Source organism: Pelophylax lessonae (assembly GCF_965119305.1).
Source record: "Pelophylax lessonae genome assembly, chromosome: 11".
Taxonomy (NCBI): Eukaryota; Metazoa; Chordata; class Amphibia; order Anura; family Ranidae; genus Pelophylax; species Pelophylax lessonae.
The window spans coordinates 103,338,997-103,357,742 of NC_138778.1; the positions used below are offsets into that span (position 1 = coordinate 103,338,997).

The window sequence follows — 18,746 nt, forward strand, 5'->3', positions numbered from 1 at the left end:
GGAAAGACAGGCAGGGAAAACGAATTAGTGTCCGGATAGAATTTAGGGTCAGGTCGGAGTGTTTAGGCAGGGCGAGTTGTAGGCATTTTAGGGATAGAGTCTGCTGAATTATAGGGTCAGTGTGTTCTACAAACTACAATCGATATTGCTGTGTGGTGTGGGATAGGAGATAGGCAGGTGTCAGTGATCCACATCCATTTTTCTGTGTGTGGGCTGCAGTGAACACAATCTTTTTGGGGTGCAGTGAACACAATCCTTTTGGGGTGCAGTGAACAAAATCTTTGTGGGGTACAGTGAACACAATCTTTGTGGGGTGCAGTGAAGACAATCCTTGTGCGGTGCAGTGAAGACAATCCTTGTGGGGTACAGTGAACAACATCTTTGTGGGGTGCAGTGAAGACAATCCTTTTGGGGTGCAGTGAACACAATCTTTGTGGGGTGCAGTGAACAAAATCTTTGTGGGGTACAGTGAACACAATCTTTGTGGGGTACAGTGAACAAAATCTTTGTGGGGTACAGTGAACACAATCTTTGTGGGGTGCAGTGAAGACAATCCTTGTGGGGTGCAGTGAAGACAATCCTTGTGGGGTGCAGTGAACAAAATCTTTGGGGGGTACAGTGAACACAATCTTTGTGGGGTACAGTGAACACAATCTTTGTGGGGTGCAGTGAAGACAATCCTTGTGGGGTGCAGTGAAGACAATCCTTGTGGGGTGCAGTGAACAAAATCTTTGGGGGGTACAGTGAACACAATCTTTGTGGGGTACAGTGAACACAATCTTTGTGGGGTGCAGTGAAGACAATCCTTTTGGGGTGCAGTGAACACAATCTTTGTGGGGTACAGTGAACACAATCTTTGTGGGGTGCAGTGAAGACAATCCTTGTGGGGTACAGTGAACACAATCGTTGTGGGGTGCAGTGAAGACAATCCTTTTGGGGTGCAGTGAACACAATCTTTGTGGGGTGCAGTGAACAAAATCTTTGTGGGGTACAGTGAACACAAACTTTGTGGGGTGCAGTGAAGACAATCCTTGTGGGGTGCAGTGAAGACAATCCTTGTGGGGTGCAGTGAACAAAATCTTTGGGGGGTACAGTGAACACAATCCTTGTGGGGTGCAGTGAAGACAATCCTTGTGGGGTACAGTGAACACAATCTTTGTGGGGTGCAGTGAAGACAATCCTTTTGGGGTGCAGTGAACACAATCTTTGTGGGGTGCAGTGAACACAATCTTTGTGGGGTACAGTGAACACAATCTTTGTGGGGTGCAGTGAAGACAATCCTTGTGGGGTGCAGTGAAGACAATCCTTGTGGGGTTCAGTGAACAAAATCTTTGGGGGGTACAGTGAACACAATCTTTGTGGGGTACAGTGAACACAATCTTTGTGGGGTGCAGTGAAGACAATCCTTGTGGGGTGCAGTGAAGACAATCCTTGTGGGGTGCAGTGAACAAAATCTTTGGGGGGTACAGTGAACACAATCCTTGTGGGGTACAGTGAACACAATCTTTGTGGGGTGCAGTGAAGACAATCCTTGTGGGGTGCAGTGAAGACAATCCTTGTGGGGTGCAGTGAACAAAATCTTTGGGGGGTACAGTGAACACAATCTTTGTGGGGTACAGTGAACACAATCTTTGTGGGGTGCAGTGAAGACAATCCTTGTGGGGTACAGTGAACACAATCTTTGTGGGGTGCAGTGAAGACAATCCTTTTGGGGTGCAGTGAACACAATCTTTGTGGGGTGCAGTGAACAAAATCTTTGTGGGGTACAGTGAACAAAATCTTTGTGGGGTACAGTGAACACAATCTTTGTGGGGTGCAGTGAAGACAATCCTTGTGGGGTGCAGTGAAGACAATCCTTGTGGGGTGCAGTGAACAAAATCTTTGGGGGGTACAGTGAACACAATCTTTGTGGGGTACAGTGAACACAATCTTTCTGGGGTACAGTGAACACAATCTTTGTGGGGTGCAGTGAAGAAAATCCTTTTTGGGGTGCAGTGAACACAATCTTTGTGGGGTACAGTGAACACAATCGTTGTGGGGTGCAGTGAAGACAATCCTTGTGGGGTGCAGTGAAGACAATCCTTGTGGGGTGCAGTGAACAAAATCTTTGTGGGGTACAGTGAACACAATCTTTGTGGATTACAGTGAACACAATCTTTGTGGGGTGCAGTGAAGACAATTCTTTTGGGGTGCAGTGAACACAATCTTTGTGGGGTACAGTGAACACAATCTTTGTGGGGTGCAGTGAAGACAATCCTTGTGGGGTGCAGTGAAGACAATCCTTGTGGGGTGCAGTGATCAAAATATTTGTGGGGTACAGTGAACACAATCTTTGTGGGGTACAGTGAACACAATCTTTGTGGGGGTGCAGTGAACACAATCTTTGTGGGGTACAGTGAACACAATCTTTGTGGGGTGCAGTGAAGACAATCCTTTTGGGGTGCAGTGAACACAATCTTTGTGGGGTACAGTGAACACAATCTTTGTGGGGTGCAGTGAACACAATCTTTGTGGGGTACAGTGAACACAATCTTTGTGGGGTGCAGTGAAGACAATCCTTTTGTGGTGCAGTGAACACAATCTTTGTGGGGTACAGTGAACACAATCTTTGTGGGGTGCAGTGAAGACAATCCTTGTGGGGTGCAGTGAAGACAATCCTTGTGGGGTACAGTGAACACAATCTTTGTGGGGTGCAGTGAAGACAATCCTTTTGGGGTGCAGTGAACACAATCTTTGTGGGGTACAGTGAACACAATCTTTGTGGGTGCAGTGAAGACAATCCTTGTGGGGTGCAGTGAAGACAATCCTTGTGGGGTGCAGTGAACAAAATCTTTGGGGGGTACAGTGAGCACAATCTTTGTGGGGTACAGTGAACACAATCTTTGTGGGGTGCAGTGAAGACAATCCTTTTGGGGTGCAGTGAACACAATCTTTGTGGGGTACAGTGAACACAATCTTTGTGGGGTGCAGTGAAGACAATCCTTGTGGGGTGCAGTGAAGACAATCCTTGTGGGGTGCAGTGAACAAAATCTTTGTGGGGTACAGTGAACACAATCTTTGTGGGGTGCAGTGAACAAAATCTTTGGGGGGTACAGTGAACACAATCTTTGTGGATTACAGTGAACACAATCTTTGTGGGGTGCAGTGAAGACAATCCTTTTGGGGTGCAGTGAACACAATCTTTGTGGGGTACAGTGAACACAATCTCATACTTCTGAAGATTTGAGGGTGCTGCCTGTTTCATCCTCCTCCTCCTCCTCCATCCTTTTAGGTGTACAAACAATAGTAATTGGGGCCTAGTGTGCTTCTGTACGTGTGAGATACATACACTTTTTTTGATCATATTTCCTATTCCGCTATTCAATAAAAACCTTTGGGGATCAATTAAATTGCGGAATAGTCTGTGTCGGTACGTGTGAGATCCACCTTTCCAAGTTTTTGGGGTTCATCTCATACTTCTGAAGCTTTGAGGGTGCTGCCTGTTCCATACTCCTCCTCCTCCTCATCCATCCTTTTAGGTGTACAAACAATAGTAATTGGGGCCTAGTCTGCTTCTGTACGTGTGAGATACATACACTTTTTTTGATCATATTTCCTATTCCGCTATTCAATAAAAACCTTTGGGGATCAATTAAATTGCGGAATAGTCTGTGTTGGTACGTGTGAGATCCACCTTTCCAAGTTTTTGGGGTTCATCTCATACTTCTGAAGCTTTGAGGGTGCTGCCTGTTCCATACTCCTCCTCCTCCTCCTCCATCCTTTTAGGTGTACAAACAATAGTAATTGGGGCCTAATGTGCTTCTGTACGTGTGAGATACATACACTTTTTTTGATCATATTTCCTATTCCGCTATTCAATAAAAACCTTTGGGGATCAATTAAATTGCGGAATAGTCTGTGTCGGTACGTGTGAGATCCACCTTTCCAAGTTTTTGGGGTTCATCTCATACTTCTGAAGCTTTGAGGGTGCTGCCTGTTCCATACTCCTCCTCCTCCATCCTTTTAGGTGTACAAACAATAGTAATTGGGGCCTAGTGTGCTTCTGTACGTGTGAGATACATACACTTTTTTTGATCATATTTCCTATTCCGCTATTCAATAAAAACCTTTGGGGATCAATTAAATTGCGGAATAGTCTGTGTCGGTACGTGTGAGATCCACCTTTCCAAGTTTTTGAGGTTCATCTCATACTTCTGAAGATTTGAGGGTGCTGCCTGTTCCATACTCCTCCTCCTCCTCATCCATCCTTTTAGGTGTACAAACAATAGTAATTGGGGCCTAGTGTGCTTCTGTACGTGTGAGATACATACACTTTTTTTGATCATATTTCCCATTCCGCTATTCAATAAAAACCTTTGGGGATCAATTAAATTGCGGAATAGTCTGTGTCGGTACGTGTGAGATCCACCTTTCCAAGTTTTTGAGGTTCATCTCATACTTCTGAAGATTTGAGGGTGCTGCCTGTTCCATACTCCTCTTCCTCATCCTCCCTTTAGGGTAGGAAAAAATTTAATCGGGCCTAGTCTGTGTTTGTACGTGTGAGATACACAGTTTTTTATCCTATTCCGCTATTCAATACACACCCTTTTGGTGTAAAAAACATTAAATTGCGGCATAGTTTGCATATTTGACTGCGAGATACACCCGTGCGATACTGTTGTTCTTTTGTTCTGCTATTCAATAAAGACCTTTCTAGGGCAAGATCTTAAATTTCAGAAATATGAGGAGAGCGTCAAATAGGGGCCGTGGCCAGGGTCGTGGTGCTGCTGCTAGAGCTCCTGTTGCAAGGAGAGGACGTGGTCGATCTGTGCCAGCTACACGCACAAGTGAAACACCTTCCTCAAGTGTGAGTAGGCGACAGAACCTGCAGCAGTATTTGGTAGGGCATCATACGCCTCTAGAAGTGATGAGGCCAGAACACAGAGAGGCGATAGTAGATTGGTTTGCTGCTGACAGTGCCTCCAGTTCCTTCACATTGTCTCCCACCCAGTCTACTGCAGAAAGGTCAGAGTTGGCACCTGCAGCCAATGTCCAACCGTCTTTCACCTCACCCCCTTGCAAATCAGGCAAGCAGTCTGAGCCCCAAGCCATACAGCAGTCTCTTATTCTTTTTGAGGACTCTGTCAGCAGGGTTTCCCAGGGCCATCCACCTAGCCCTGCCCCAGAAGTGGAAGAGATTGAGTGCAGCGATGCCCAACCACTTATTTCTCAAGATGAGTACATGGAAGGACCATCACAGCACGTCTCCGATGATGACGAAACGCAGGTGCCAACTGCTGCGGCGTTCAGCATTGTGGAGACCGACAGGGAGGGCAGGGGTGAAGACTGGGTGGAAGATGATGTGGAGGACGATGAGGTCATCGACCCCACATGGAATGAAGGTCATGCAGGTGACCTGAGTATTTTGGAGGAAGAGGCGGTGGTCGCACAGAGCCACCAGCACAGCAGAAGAGGGAGCAGGGTGCAGAAGCGGAGCGGCCGTGCCCTAGACACTACGCCTGCTACTGCCCAACGCAGCAAGGGAACGAGCGCACCAAAGTCAGCTCAAAAGAGTTCTCTAGCGTGGAAGTTCTTTAGAAAATGTGCTGATGACAGGACACGAGTGGTTTGCACCCTGTGCAATCAGAGCCTGAAGCGAGGCATAAACCTTCTCAACCTGAGCACAACCTGCATGATCAGGCATCTAAGTGCAAAGCACGAGCTGCAGTGGAGTACACACCTTCAAAACCAAGAAACGTCTCTGGCTCATCCTGCTTCCTCTTCTGCTGCAGTCTCGGCCGCTCCAGCCACCTCTGTAGTCATTCTTGCACCTGCCACCCCGCAAACAGACGATCTGTCAGCAACACCACCACCTGGGTCACCAACAACCATCTCCACAATGTCCCGTGGAAGTGTTCAGCTTTCCATCTCCCAAACACTTGAGAGGAAGAGGAAGTACCCCCCTACCCACCCGCGATCCCTGGCCCTGAATGCCAGCATTTCACAATTATTGGCCTTTGAAATGCTGTCATTCCGTCTGGTGGAGACGCCCAGTTTTAAAAAGCTTATGTCGGTGGCTGTCCCACAGTACGTCGTGCCCAGCCGCCACTACTTTTCCAGGCAAGCCATCCCTTCCCTGCACAACCAAGTGGGGGAAAAAATCAGGTGTGCACTGCGCAACGCCATCTGTGCCATGGTCCACCTAACTACCGATACAGGGACCAGTAAGCACGGTCAGGGGCGTTATATCTCCCTAACGGCACACTGGGTAAATGCAGTGGCGGATGGGCCTGAGGCGGATAGCAATTTGGCGCATGTCCTTCCACCACCGAGGATTGCAGGGCGCTTCAGTTTGCCTCCTGTTCCTAACTCATCCTACTCCGCTACCTCATCCTCTACCGCCTCCTCATCCGGACAGTGTAATACCTTCACCACCAACTTCAGCACGGCCAGGGCTAAACGACAGCAGGCAGTTTTACAACTTGCCTGTTTGGGGGACAAACCACACACCGCGCAGGAGTTGTGGAGGAGCATGGAACAGCAGACAAATGAGTGGTTGCTGCCAGCGAGCCTCAAGCCCGGCCTGGTGGTGTGCGATAATGGGCGAAATCTCATAGCAGCTCTGGGCCTAGCCGGTTTGACGCACATCCCTTGCCTGGCGCATGTGCTGAATTTGGTGGTGCAGAGGTTCCTTAAAAACTACCCCGATATGTCAGAGCTGCTGCAGAAAGTGCGGGCCGTCTGTGCGCACTTTCGGCGTTCTCACCCTGCTGCTGCTCGCCTGGCATCGCTGCAGCGTAACTTCGGCCTTCCCGCTCACCGCCTCATATGTGACGTGCCCACAAGGTGGAACTCCACCTTGCACATGCTGCAAAGACTGTGCGAGCAGCAGCAGGCCATAGGGGAGTTTCAGCTGCAGCACGCACGCGTGAGTCGCTCTGCGGAACAGCACCACTTCACCACCAATAACTGGGCCTCCATGCGAGACCTGTGTGCCTTGTTACGCTGTTTTGAGTACTCCACCAACATGGCCAGTGGCAATGACGCCGTTCTCAGCTTAACTATCCCACTTCTATGCCTCCTTGAAAAAACAATTCGGGCGATGATGGAAGAGGATGTGGCACAGGATGAGGAGGAGGAGGAGGATGAAGAGGTAACATTTCAAAGGCTTTCAGGGCAGTCATTCGCAAGGGGCTCCGAGGGTGGGTTCCTGCACACACAAATGCCAGGGACACAATTGTCCAGCAGGGGCACAGTTCTGGAGGATGAGGAGGAGGAGGAGCTGGAGGAGGAGCTGGAGGAGGAGATGGAACCATGTTCACAGCAGGGTGGCACCCAGGCCAGCTCATGGCCATCACTGGTGCGTGGCTGGGGGGATACAGAGGACACGGACGATACACCTCCCACAGAGGACAGCCTTTCGTCGCCTCTGGGCAGCCTGGCACACATGAGCGATTACATGCTGCAGTGTCTCCACAACGACCGCCGAGTTGCCCACATTCTAACTTGTGCTGATTACTGGGTGGCCACGCTGCTGGATCCCCGTTACAAGGACAACATACCGTCCTTAATTCACTCACTGGAGCGTGATCGCAAGATGCGCGAGTACAAGCGCACGCTGGTAGATGCGATGCTGCTGGCATTCCCATCTGACAGCGGGGCCACAGTGGAAGCACAAGGCAGAGGAGGAGGAGGAGGTCGCCAACGCAACCAGGGCACCGCCAGCACCTCAGAAGGCAGGGTTAGCATGGCCGAAATGTGGAAAAGCTTTGTCAGCACGCCACAACAAACAGCAGCACCAGCAGCTCAGATGGAACGTCTTAGCAGGAGGCAGCATTTTACCAACATGGTGGAGCAGTATGTGTGCACACGCCTACATGTAGTGAATGAGGGGTCTGCCCCCTTCAACTTCTGGGTCTCCAAATTGGGCACATGGCCTGAGCTTGCCCTTACGCCTTGGAGGTGCTGGCGTGCCCTGCAGCCAGTGTATTATCTGAACGGGTATTTAGCACAGCTGGGGGCGTTATAACAGACAAGCGCAGCCGCCTGTCCAGAGACAATGTGGACAAGCTCACGTTCATTAAAATGAACCAGGCATGGATCCCACGGGACTTTTCCGTACCTTGTGCAGAATAGCAATGGATACCGACCTTACCCACCCATTGTTCCATTTTTGCTCTTTCTCACTCTTTTGGGGTGTACCCTCATTTAAAATTTGTGAAAAGAAGCAGTGTTGGCTACCTCGTCCTCCTCCTCAGGGCCAGATTAACGTAGGGGCTATTGGAGCTGCAGCTCCATGCAGGCCCCTACCTTTTATATAGGCCCCGAGTTGGCCATATTCACTGTGACCGCTCTTCTGTCACTTGTAAACACAGAAGTCTGGCTTCTATGCTCGTTTCCCCAGGCAGCACCCTCAGAACCTCCCCACACAGCGCGAAGGCCTGACAAGGAGGGACAGTTGCCGATGCATGGATGTGTTTATGGGCTTCAGAGACAGCATCCCATGTTGAATTAGGCATGCATGGCTGCACCCTTCCTCCTCTGGGTGCATGGCACGGCCCTTAAGGCCCTTCAAAATCCTCAGCACCAAGACCATGATGCTCTTAATCCGGCCCTGGTCCTCCTCCACCGCCGCTTCCACCTACACCGCCCATAGGTGTGCGCAGCCTATTGCATTAGGGTGTGCACCCCAAAGTTGAAATACACATGCATGTGTTTGCCTACATGTACATGGCCCCGATACATTACTCTCCCTGCTGGCAAAGAGAAATAGAGCAGAGCAGGTCCGAGGGAGATCTTTCCCATCTCCTCACTGGCAAACAGAGCGATAATGCTATGTGCCCTAGGTGATTAGGGTGTGCCCAGGTACACCCGGCACACCCTGTGCGCACGCCTATGACACCGCCACATCCACCACCACCTTAACCTCCCTCCTACTCCATATGGGCCTCGTCCTTCAGAGATGAAGAACATTGTTTTATTTTTCTGTTTTTTTTTTGTTGTTTTAAGTTATTTCCCTATCCACATTTATTTGCAGAGCACTTGCCATGCTCTTAACTACGTTTTGCTGCCATTTGCAGCACTCTAGCCCTTTCCATTGGTGTTTTAGAGCCATTTTAGTGCCTTAAAGTTCGGGTCCCCATTGACTTCAATGGGGTTCGGTGTCCGGAAAAAGTTCGGTAAAAGTCCGGGACACGGACCCGGACTTTTTTTTAAAGTTCGGCCGAACCCGTCGAACACGGACATCTAGGTGTCCGCTCAACCCTAATTGTAATGTGTTGTTTAAAATCAATAAAAAACTATTGAATACTAAATCTGTATCTGTGAGTTTGTTCAAAACTTAATACCATAAATAATAACATGATATTCAATTTTTATACTCTAGGAGTATATAAGGAGTTTGGAAATTCTATAGAAATGCTTAAATAATGCATTAAAAAATTTAACAGATGCCGAAAAGCCGCATCACTAGTCCGGGGATCTGAAATCCCACCAGATTTCTCTCCTCTCCTGACAGTATGGGCGAGACAGCTATTTGGTTGTGATGGTGCTGACCAATTGGAATCCTTGGGGGAGAGAGCCGCTGGAGGCTGGGGAGGCCAATGGGAGAGGCAAGGGGACCCGCAGATGTCCACAGCTGGATGGGAGCCAGAGCTGGTGGAACCTGTCATGCAGTGAGGTTTCACACACCACTCCTATGTAAATTTCACTATGACAAGCCTTGATTCGCACAGGAGCAGTCCAGAAAACCGCATGTAATTTGGACAGGAAATGCACTGCATTCCTGTTCAAATAGCATGCAATTATTTGCAGTGTGATTTGCCCTATTTATTTTGTATGGACGCAAATCACATCGCAATTTCGCAAAGTATCGGTTTCGGTATCGGGAGCATTTTCATGAAAATACTTGGTATCGGCATGTATCGGTGCATCACTAATAGGGATGTTAATAAAAAGAAGAAAACAAGTAGATATAATATACCGTCTGATCTATTAAGTAATGCTAGCAGCATAAGAACTAAAAATTGTTAATTGATTGAGAGAGTTTAGTTCCATTTTAAGCCTTTCAAAACCCTTAACTTATATGGAAATTATATGGACACAGCTCTATCTACAATATGACTTGATTCCATTATGAAGTCAGAATGCAAACAGTTTTGCAAAAATTTATTTTGTAAAATTACATTTTACTAAATTTCCAACAGTGTTCTAGCTATGTTAGTTCACTAAAGCAATCATTCTTTAGGCCTAGATTAGCTATTCAGTTAAGTAATGAAAGTTGCTCTTAGGTAACTTTTTGCTTTCCACAGTTGTTTACATTCAAAAGGTACTTCCACCCTAGAACCATATTTATGACAAACTTCCTTGTATCTAACTAGTGCAGCTTAAACAACAAATCAATAAATACACACATAATTATTGCTGCTTTGAAGCAAGGGGATATGTTTGTCTCATTTGGCCAGCCTTTAGAGAAGAAAAAGATACAATCCCCCCCCCCCTCCCCCAATACAAGCACATCCTTGTGTTCTTTCCACCACTGTGTAACTCCAGAAAAATAGGATTTGCCAGGCACAGAGGCTCAGAGGGACTCCAAAAATGAAATGTGGGCAGCAATAATGTTCCTGGTACAGAACCAGATTTATAGCTTATAGTAAAATGGTAGAATTTCGGTCTTTAGGGCCTTGAAGGCAAGTAATTACCAGTAATATTGAGGACCAGGTTGGCTCATTAAAAATGTTTTTATTTTTTGGGGTAGAACTTTTGGAGTTGAATAACCCACTGGCTTCTCATCTCTCTTGGGCTCTTTAACAAGCAAATCTAGATCCCACCCATGTTCCCTAACCAGGAACTACTACACAGAGATCTACTACTTAAAGTGGATCTTCGCCCTCCAATACATGATCCCTCCTCTCCACCCCTCCTCCAGTCCTCTGCAGGAACAGGGCTTTTTTTTTTTTTTAATTTACTCATTTTGTTTTTAATAAAATTTCCATCCCTTGTGGCCTAGGCGGATGATGTGCCCTCACCTCCCTTTGCCGCCTAGGATATGCACGTCACATATCCCAGGAGGCATTGACTTTCATTTAGGAAAGGAGGAGGGGCAAGCCTGTCAATACATCATCGGGAGGTGAGCTGGCAGCCTATCAATGACATCACAGGAAAATATGGCGGAGCTGAACCATCCTCTTTCACAAGAGAAGAGAATCTCAGCTGGACAGTGCTGGATCCGCTGAGTGGGTGAGTATCTAAACTTAGCAGAACTCCCCACCAGGTAAGCAGGGGCTTAAAAAAAAAACACAAAAAAAAAACAGGGGGATGTAGGGTAAGAATCATCTTTAAATAATAAGAGAAGTTAAAGAAACTGGATTGTGATACAACTTGCCAATATCTACTAAAAACAAATATTTGGGTGTTAATCTATTAATGATAGCTTTATGGTGGAGTACTCCTTCAATAACAAACTGGTTCAAAAGTAAAGGATGCATTAAGAAAATGGCTGACAGTGTATGAATGGTTTATGTGATTCCATCTATAATCTGAATGCCTTAGTAGATAAGACCTTTACTGTATTAATAATTCTTGTTAAATGAGGTTTTAGAAAATGATTGCACCTATAATTATGATAATAGGCATGTAGCACTTCAAGCCTACCCCCTAAACTATAACTAATCACTTTTCTTTAACAGTTTTACATTGCTCAGCCTGCAAGGGTGGGTCATACACAATGCGCACATCAAAAGCCTCTGGTTGAGTCTCAAGATCCATGTCTGTATTTTGGTATAGTGTTGTTGGTGCCTGCTGGTAAAAGAAGACCAAGAGGCAGGAGTTTTGACAGACTTGCCATCTGAGTGAATAAGCCATCCAAACAAAGACTTAAGCCCCGTACACACGTACCGATCGTCGGCCGACCGATCGGCCGTCTTTTGTCCAGGGCTGTCATGTCTGTTGAAAACTGCAAAAGACTGCAAACGAATTTTGTCGGCCAACAACAGCCGACTGCAGAAGTGATGTCATGTGATGGTTAACTTTCCGTGTGTTTTTTCTTTTCTGAGCATGCCCAGTCTTGCAAATCTGCTGTCTGTCGGCCGAATTCTGTACTGACTGGCGAACAATCGGCCGTTCTGGTGTCGGCATACAAAAATTTTAATGCTTGCACGACAGATTCTGTTCGACCGAAAGTGCGCTGTCGGCTGTCGGAAGCATCATACTAACAAGCCGAAAATCGGCCGATTGTTCGGCAGGCGAACATTTTCGGCCGACAATCAGTACGTGTGTACGGGCCTTTATGTTCTCTTTTTCCTCTCCCAACAGGCATCTGCACATTTTAGCAGGCTATAGATATGGTGCAGGACATTGGATTACAGTTAAGAATTTGTATGTATTCCAACCCCATGTGGTTATTCTTTATTTTAATTAAACATATGTATAATTATGTTACTTAAAAAATAGTTATAATAATAGTCATGGTATTTATTAATGCTTAGTTTTACACATTTTGAATCTAATTTATTTTCCTTTAAATTACTATTTAAGGTGGTTAAACGCAAGCTATAGGTTCATGTTAAGGTAGGAAATTTTACTATTCATGAAAAGTAATGGAACTTTGACAATAAGTGGAAACTTTGATTTTCCTACATAAGTTTTGTAGGAGATTATTCTATCCAGTAATGACAATGATCTGACTGGCTATAGAAGAGTCTAGCTCCACTAAGTATGCAGCCATTATTAAAAATGAGTTTGCTAAGTATTTGGTAAGTAACAACTGCAATACCAAAGAACACCTTTAGAAATTCATTAATTTTTTTTACAATCATATAATTTGAAAATAGTCAATAAAACATAACATTTACATAACTGATCATCATCAATACTTCAATTTATACATACTGAATGGCCTGAATAAGGTGCCACAAAATGTCTTTCTTTCTTTTCTAGAATACAGTAATATATAGTATACCACAGCCACCAATATAGGTTAAAACTTGTTTCTTAATATAAGCATTCAAGGATAACAGTTCACTTTTAAAGTATTTTTCTTTGCATACTATTGACACTTTTGAGAAAAAAAATGAACAAATACATTGCCTTTGATTACGCTTTTAGCATGATCAACTCTAAATATTTTTTCTTGCTCTGATTTATAATTAATTGGTTAATTCCCATGTCTTATTTTTGTACATGTTGTAGTTTTCCCCCAGAAATTGAATCCATGTCATATAGGTTCGTAGTCCAAGAATTTTTAATTTTGCATTCTGTACAGTGGTAATATTTAAAAGTGCATTTTAACGTTGCACCCAATGTTATTTTTTTGCTTATAAGTCTTTTAGGTCAATATACGTTTGCAACTGTTGCTACCTGCAGCCACAAGATTCAACAACCATGTCTTCATACTGCTTGTAGACCACATTATTGGCAGAGTCTATGTACAGAATACTGATTGGGCTCAGCCTTGTTGGAACACAGCAGGTAGGGGGAGTCGATTCTGGGTCCATCGAATTCATTAATGTTTGAATTACTGCATGATTTGTAGGTTCTAGATGAGATCTTAACGGAAATTCACAAAGTCCTTCACAATGAAAAGCCTCATACTCCAAAGGTGCGATAATCCAGTCATCCCACCCCATGTCCTTGAAGTTGACATGAAGGGGTTTCTTGCTACATCTTGCTTTTGAATTTTTATTTGGCCTTTTTCTGGCTAAAAAAGGGGCCCTTCTTTTCCTTCTTTGGTTGAATAAATACTCATAGACAGTTTTATCATCCTGGCCAGACCTGGCTTTGATTTCATTGAAGAACAAGTCCCGTTTCTTTGTCCTACCAAAGACAAGAAATATTGCTTTCTCATTGGTTGGACGACCAGTTCTGTTAAAACCCACAGTCTTTAAGTCAACAGGCTTGCCCTTTTCCAACACCTCTAGTTCAAAACACAGCTGAGCAGAGTTTTTGAAGTTTTTGAAAAGTTTCCAAATGTCAAAAACTTCCCACTTTGATGTATCACTATTACTAAGTGCCCGAGAGTCCAAAAGAGTAGCTGGCCTCTTATTTGCTGGGCAAATGTACAACTTTATCTGGGAAAACTTTCCAGAAAGCTGGAATTTGGCATCTGTGGGTTTCTTTCTTAGAATACGCAGTTCTGCACCCAGCAAACCATCTTTTTCGAGTGCATTGATGTCAAAAATGTATTTTTGTCTTCTTGTCACCGCCAGACGCTCATCTTGAAAGAAAAAACAGTTAACAATAATTATTGGTAGAAAATTTTGAATACTATACAAATTTAATTTTAAAAAGGTGTTAAATTTACGTTAATACAACATTATGACCAAGTTACATTCCGTTTTTAAAAATTAAAATTCATCCCTTTACAAAATAATATCTAGGCTTTATTTTATTGGATGATGCATAAATTACTTGTAGTTCAAATACATTTATGCTTTCCAATAATTGCAGAAGAATATATCATATAAACATTTCATGCACTAAGTCATACTTGGAACTTATCGTAATACTGTTTATTAACTACTTTTACTATTATTTCACCTAGTCTTCAAGGGGTTGACATACTAAAGCAAATGGGATGTTCACATTGCAGGAGGATTTGCCTCAGAGCTTAGTGATTGCTGAGTTCCAACATCCAATCATGTGCAAGCAAAAATGCATTTTTTTACATTTCCATTTCCAACATAGCCATTATTGGCTATTGTTTGAAAATCTAAATGTCACCACATTCACTAAACACTGGGGCAGATTACCTTGTAAAGTTCAACTCCCCTTGAAATATGGACAGCCGATTTGCCTTTAGTAAATAGCCCTCCAAATATCATTGGTTTTAATGCATCTAAATGACTTGACTGGATGTACACTCATACAATGGGTGCTCTGGCCTCAGGTTTAAGGATGTTTAAGGACAAGTAGGAATCTGACATTAGCCAGAAAACAAGGAGGGAAAGGCAGATAGCTAAGGTGCCTAGCACTGAATGGTTCAATCACAAAGACGTGTGCAATTCAAAAGACTAAACCACCCCAAGTAAGGAAAGCTTATTCCTCATCTCAGTCATACTTTTCATCTGAAACCTGCCATTCCAGAATTCAGCTGTAAAACCCCACAATAAGTATTGAAATATGAATTCTTATAGGCAAATAAACTGTAAAACATAAATATTGTCTCTTGAGACAAGCTGTGGCCATACTTGCAAATACAAAAGATAGTCAAACAGGTTTTAAATGCACAGCAATGGGATGTTTTTGACACCCCCATAAATACTTTGATACAATTGTGGTTAAGTTGATGGCATTGTGGAATTAAATGCTTGAAACCAATCTGTCTTTTTATTATTTTTAAGTTCTGTGATGAAGCCGTTTAGTAAATCCAAACACATAAAACACGTGCAAGCACATAAGAAAAAAAAAATGGGTTTTTCATTAAGGAGACAAACAACAATTCAAGCTATCCTGCAGCATTTGATAGGCTAAAACAGACATAGTGGGTGCCCCATCAACTGGATAGAAAATCAGTGCATCACATAGTGTTTCCCACTGTCCCAACTTTTTCTTTACTGGTCCCTTAAACACTGTAAAACATGTAGGCAAATGTTATTGCAAGCACTTTAATATTTTGCTTAAAGTCTTCTAATGATTTCCATCAACAGCTGGCTGTGTCACATGGTGTAGAAAGTGAAATTCTGATCTTTATGTATCCGCCCCATGGTATTAAGTACACTCATTAGCACATGGACAATTTGCCTTTATGGTCATCAGGTTCTGTTATTGGAACATCAATCTACTCTACACTCGAGGCACGGATCTTACGGAATCTGTTTGCTTGTTTTCACTGCTATGATTAAGGGCTTATATAATGGGGAAATTCACATGATTTACTTCCCTGCAGGATCCAAAGTTCTGGGCGCTTTATTAGCTACAGGTGTTTATAATATACAATATACAATGCTTCGCTGAAAGTACCTCTGCTCAGTCTTTCAGCATACCCGGCACAATAGCTTAGTACTTAAAAGGGCACCAAGGCCTAAACGACATTGGAGAATTTTAATGACTTGATTGATACTGCTGACAAATGTTTTATTTGCGTCACTTTGAAATCCATGTGTTGCAAATAGGGTGACTGACAACAAAAGATAAATCTAAAATGATTAGGCAATTAAAAAACTTCCTGTAGCCTTTAGAACGAATCATTATGGTTTTAAAAAAAACTTTTTACCGTTGTCAAAAACCCATATACATAATTTCCTGCACATGCATGGACATATAATAAAAAAAATCTGATGTTTAAATAACTTTACTGCAACCTATTGCTTTACATTTGCTAACATTGAATGGCTTAAAGAGAGTCAGCATCAAAGGAAAACACCTGTGTGTTTAGGCTCTGAAGGAAGAAGTCATTCTTGATTCATAAGCCGCACACTAGTTAAACCCAATATGAAGAGGTTTAGTTGTACTATCCTAGACTTACTATGCGACACAAAATTCAGGGAGCGACTGCTTTCTTCAGAGCCTAATCACAACAGGTGTTTTCCTTTGTGACCTATTGCTATTGAAAGTGGCAGTGTATAGTCTACTTTGAGAAGTAGACAGGAAATCGGTTGTGTTTTTCTAGAATATTGCCTCCACAAATTTTAGAATACTGAATGAATTCATGATCTGTTAAATACCCCAAACCACTTCTTATCTGCAAACAAGTCATATTAAAACCCTCTTACAATAAATCAACATGTAATTTGGTTGCCTTCCATAGTCCATAGTTCATGAGAAGCAAAAGCCACAATATAGGATGCAATTCAGAAACTTCTCTTCCATCTCTTAGAACAATGTTTTGTGTGTTTCTGAAATTATTTTTTTGCTGTTAGGTCTGTTACATTAGAAGTGCAGACAAATTGTTTATTTTCATATGGGTGCAGAGAGGATTTCTGTCAAACTAAACGGTCACATACAGTTCCTGTGCTGAATAACCTTGCAGCTCTTAATTAGAAACAAATAAGATCAACCTATAGACTATATTACGTTGACGCTAGCAATTTTAAAAGTAATCTTTGTCATAGAACTGATAACTGTTTCCTTGCTTACAAAAATAATGTGTTTTTCTATTTAATTCTGCATAATATAACTGATGACCTTTGTATTGCCAGTTTGATATCAAAAATTGCTGCTTCCCAAAGGATAGATAGATAGATAGATAGATAGATAGATAGATAGATAGATAGATAGATAGATAGATAGATAGATAGATAGATAGATAGATAGATAGATAGATAGATAGATAGATAGATAGATAGATAGATAGATAGATAGATAGATAGATAGATAGATAGATAGATAGATAGATAGATAGATTGGATTAGATAGATTAGATAGGATAGATATAATAGATAGGATAGATTTGCCAACAAAAGCACACAAACAAAGATGCTTGAAAATTTACATAATGAAAGAGGTTAGAAAAGGTTATTTCATGACAGAGAATTTAAGTAAATATTAACACCGGAATAAAATAAGAAATAGGAAAATGTATTAAGCAATGCATTAAGCAAAACAAAAAAATTAGGAAAAATTTGAGAAACGTTTTAGAAACTTTTATCAATCATTCCTCTGCAGTAAGCTAAAACAATTCTCTTTTTGTATGTTGCAAAGAAAGGAACCGGCCAACCAACCTAACCAAAGGCATTTCATAATTACATTTGTTTGAATATAGTAAACTCTTTATTAAAAAGTAATATTTCAATTTAAAATGGTTGCCACAAAAAACGCCTCAACTTTCTCTCATGAACTTTGGTTTTAGGGAGACTGGTATAGGTTGCAACTAATATACTGTTTTTGCCAAAAATGTTTAAAAGCCCACATTGGAGCTAATTTGTCTTACCTTGACCTTTGTCTATAAAACTGGTGATAGTGTTAGCTAACCCTGCCTCAAGTTTCAGGCTTCCATTCACACCTTTCCTTTCAGCATCGGATAGAGCTCGGTACAGTGATAACATATACTCATGAGGAGTGATAAGGGGGTGCTTAAAAGTGTCTTTTTGTTCTTTCTCTGTAATTGGGTTTGTAGGTTTTTTAGGTTTGAATCCAGCAGAATCTGCATGGACATTGACAATTTTGGTAGAGGCCTTTCCACCAATTAGCAATGGCCTTGCATTCACTATTTTCTCCCCAGGCTGCTTATTCTCAGTGTTGCCATTCTTTGTTTCAGGAGTGGGTCTTTTCAAAGTTTCCTTCTTTGCCTCATCATTTTTAGCTAGAAGAACCCTGGTTTGGGCAACTGTACTCTTACTTCTAGCTTTTGCAGCACCTACTGCATGGCCAACATTTCCTGACCTAGTTGTGTTGGCCTTCAATAAAGGAGTCTTCTCTTTCCCTCCTGCAATTGGAATCTCTAGTTTAGGTCCTGGGTGAGTGTGTCCTTGTTCGGAAAGGCCCAACAATAAAGGGACAAGACTCAGGTAGTCCCAAGTCAGATACCAAAGTAGTAAATGGATAAATCTCAATATTTTCATCTTCTGATTTTCCTTTGAACATCACCGAAGAAAGAAAAAGCAAAGGGTCCACCAAATTGGCATACGGCAACATGAAACAAATAAAAAACCAATGTTAGCAGGAACAACTTTCTTCTTAGTTTCCTCTTTAAATCTGTTTGCTTAATGTCGTTCTCCAGTCCCATAGTGGAAACTAACATGAATTCAGCTGTAATCTATGTTCTCCGCCGAGCAGCTGTGAAGAACGTGCTCCTGAAAGGTGAAGTTTACCTCCTGCTTTTCTGCTTGAAA

General features: G+C 43.0%; 1 protein-coding gene across 1 annotated transcript; it reads right to left on the bottom strand.

Moving 5' to 3' along the window:
- Positions 1 to 13,331: 13,331 nt before the first annotated feature.
- On the bottom strand, positions 13,332 to 18,476 carry GDF5 (growth differentiation factor 5; the record flags this gene model as incomplete). Its single annotated transcript, XM_082272611.1, has 2 exons — positions 13,332 to 14,191; positions 17,846 to 18,476. 2 exons carry the CDS (start codon positions 18,474 to 18,476, stop codon positions 13,332 to 13,334), a joined length of 1,491 nt encoding a protein of 496 aa, XP_082128737.1.
- Positions 18,477 to 18,746: the final 270 nt, after the last annotated feature.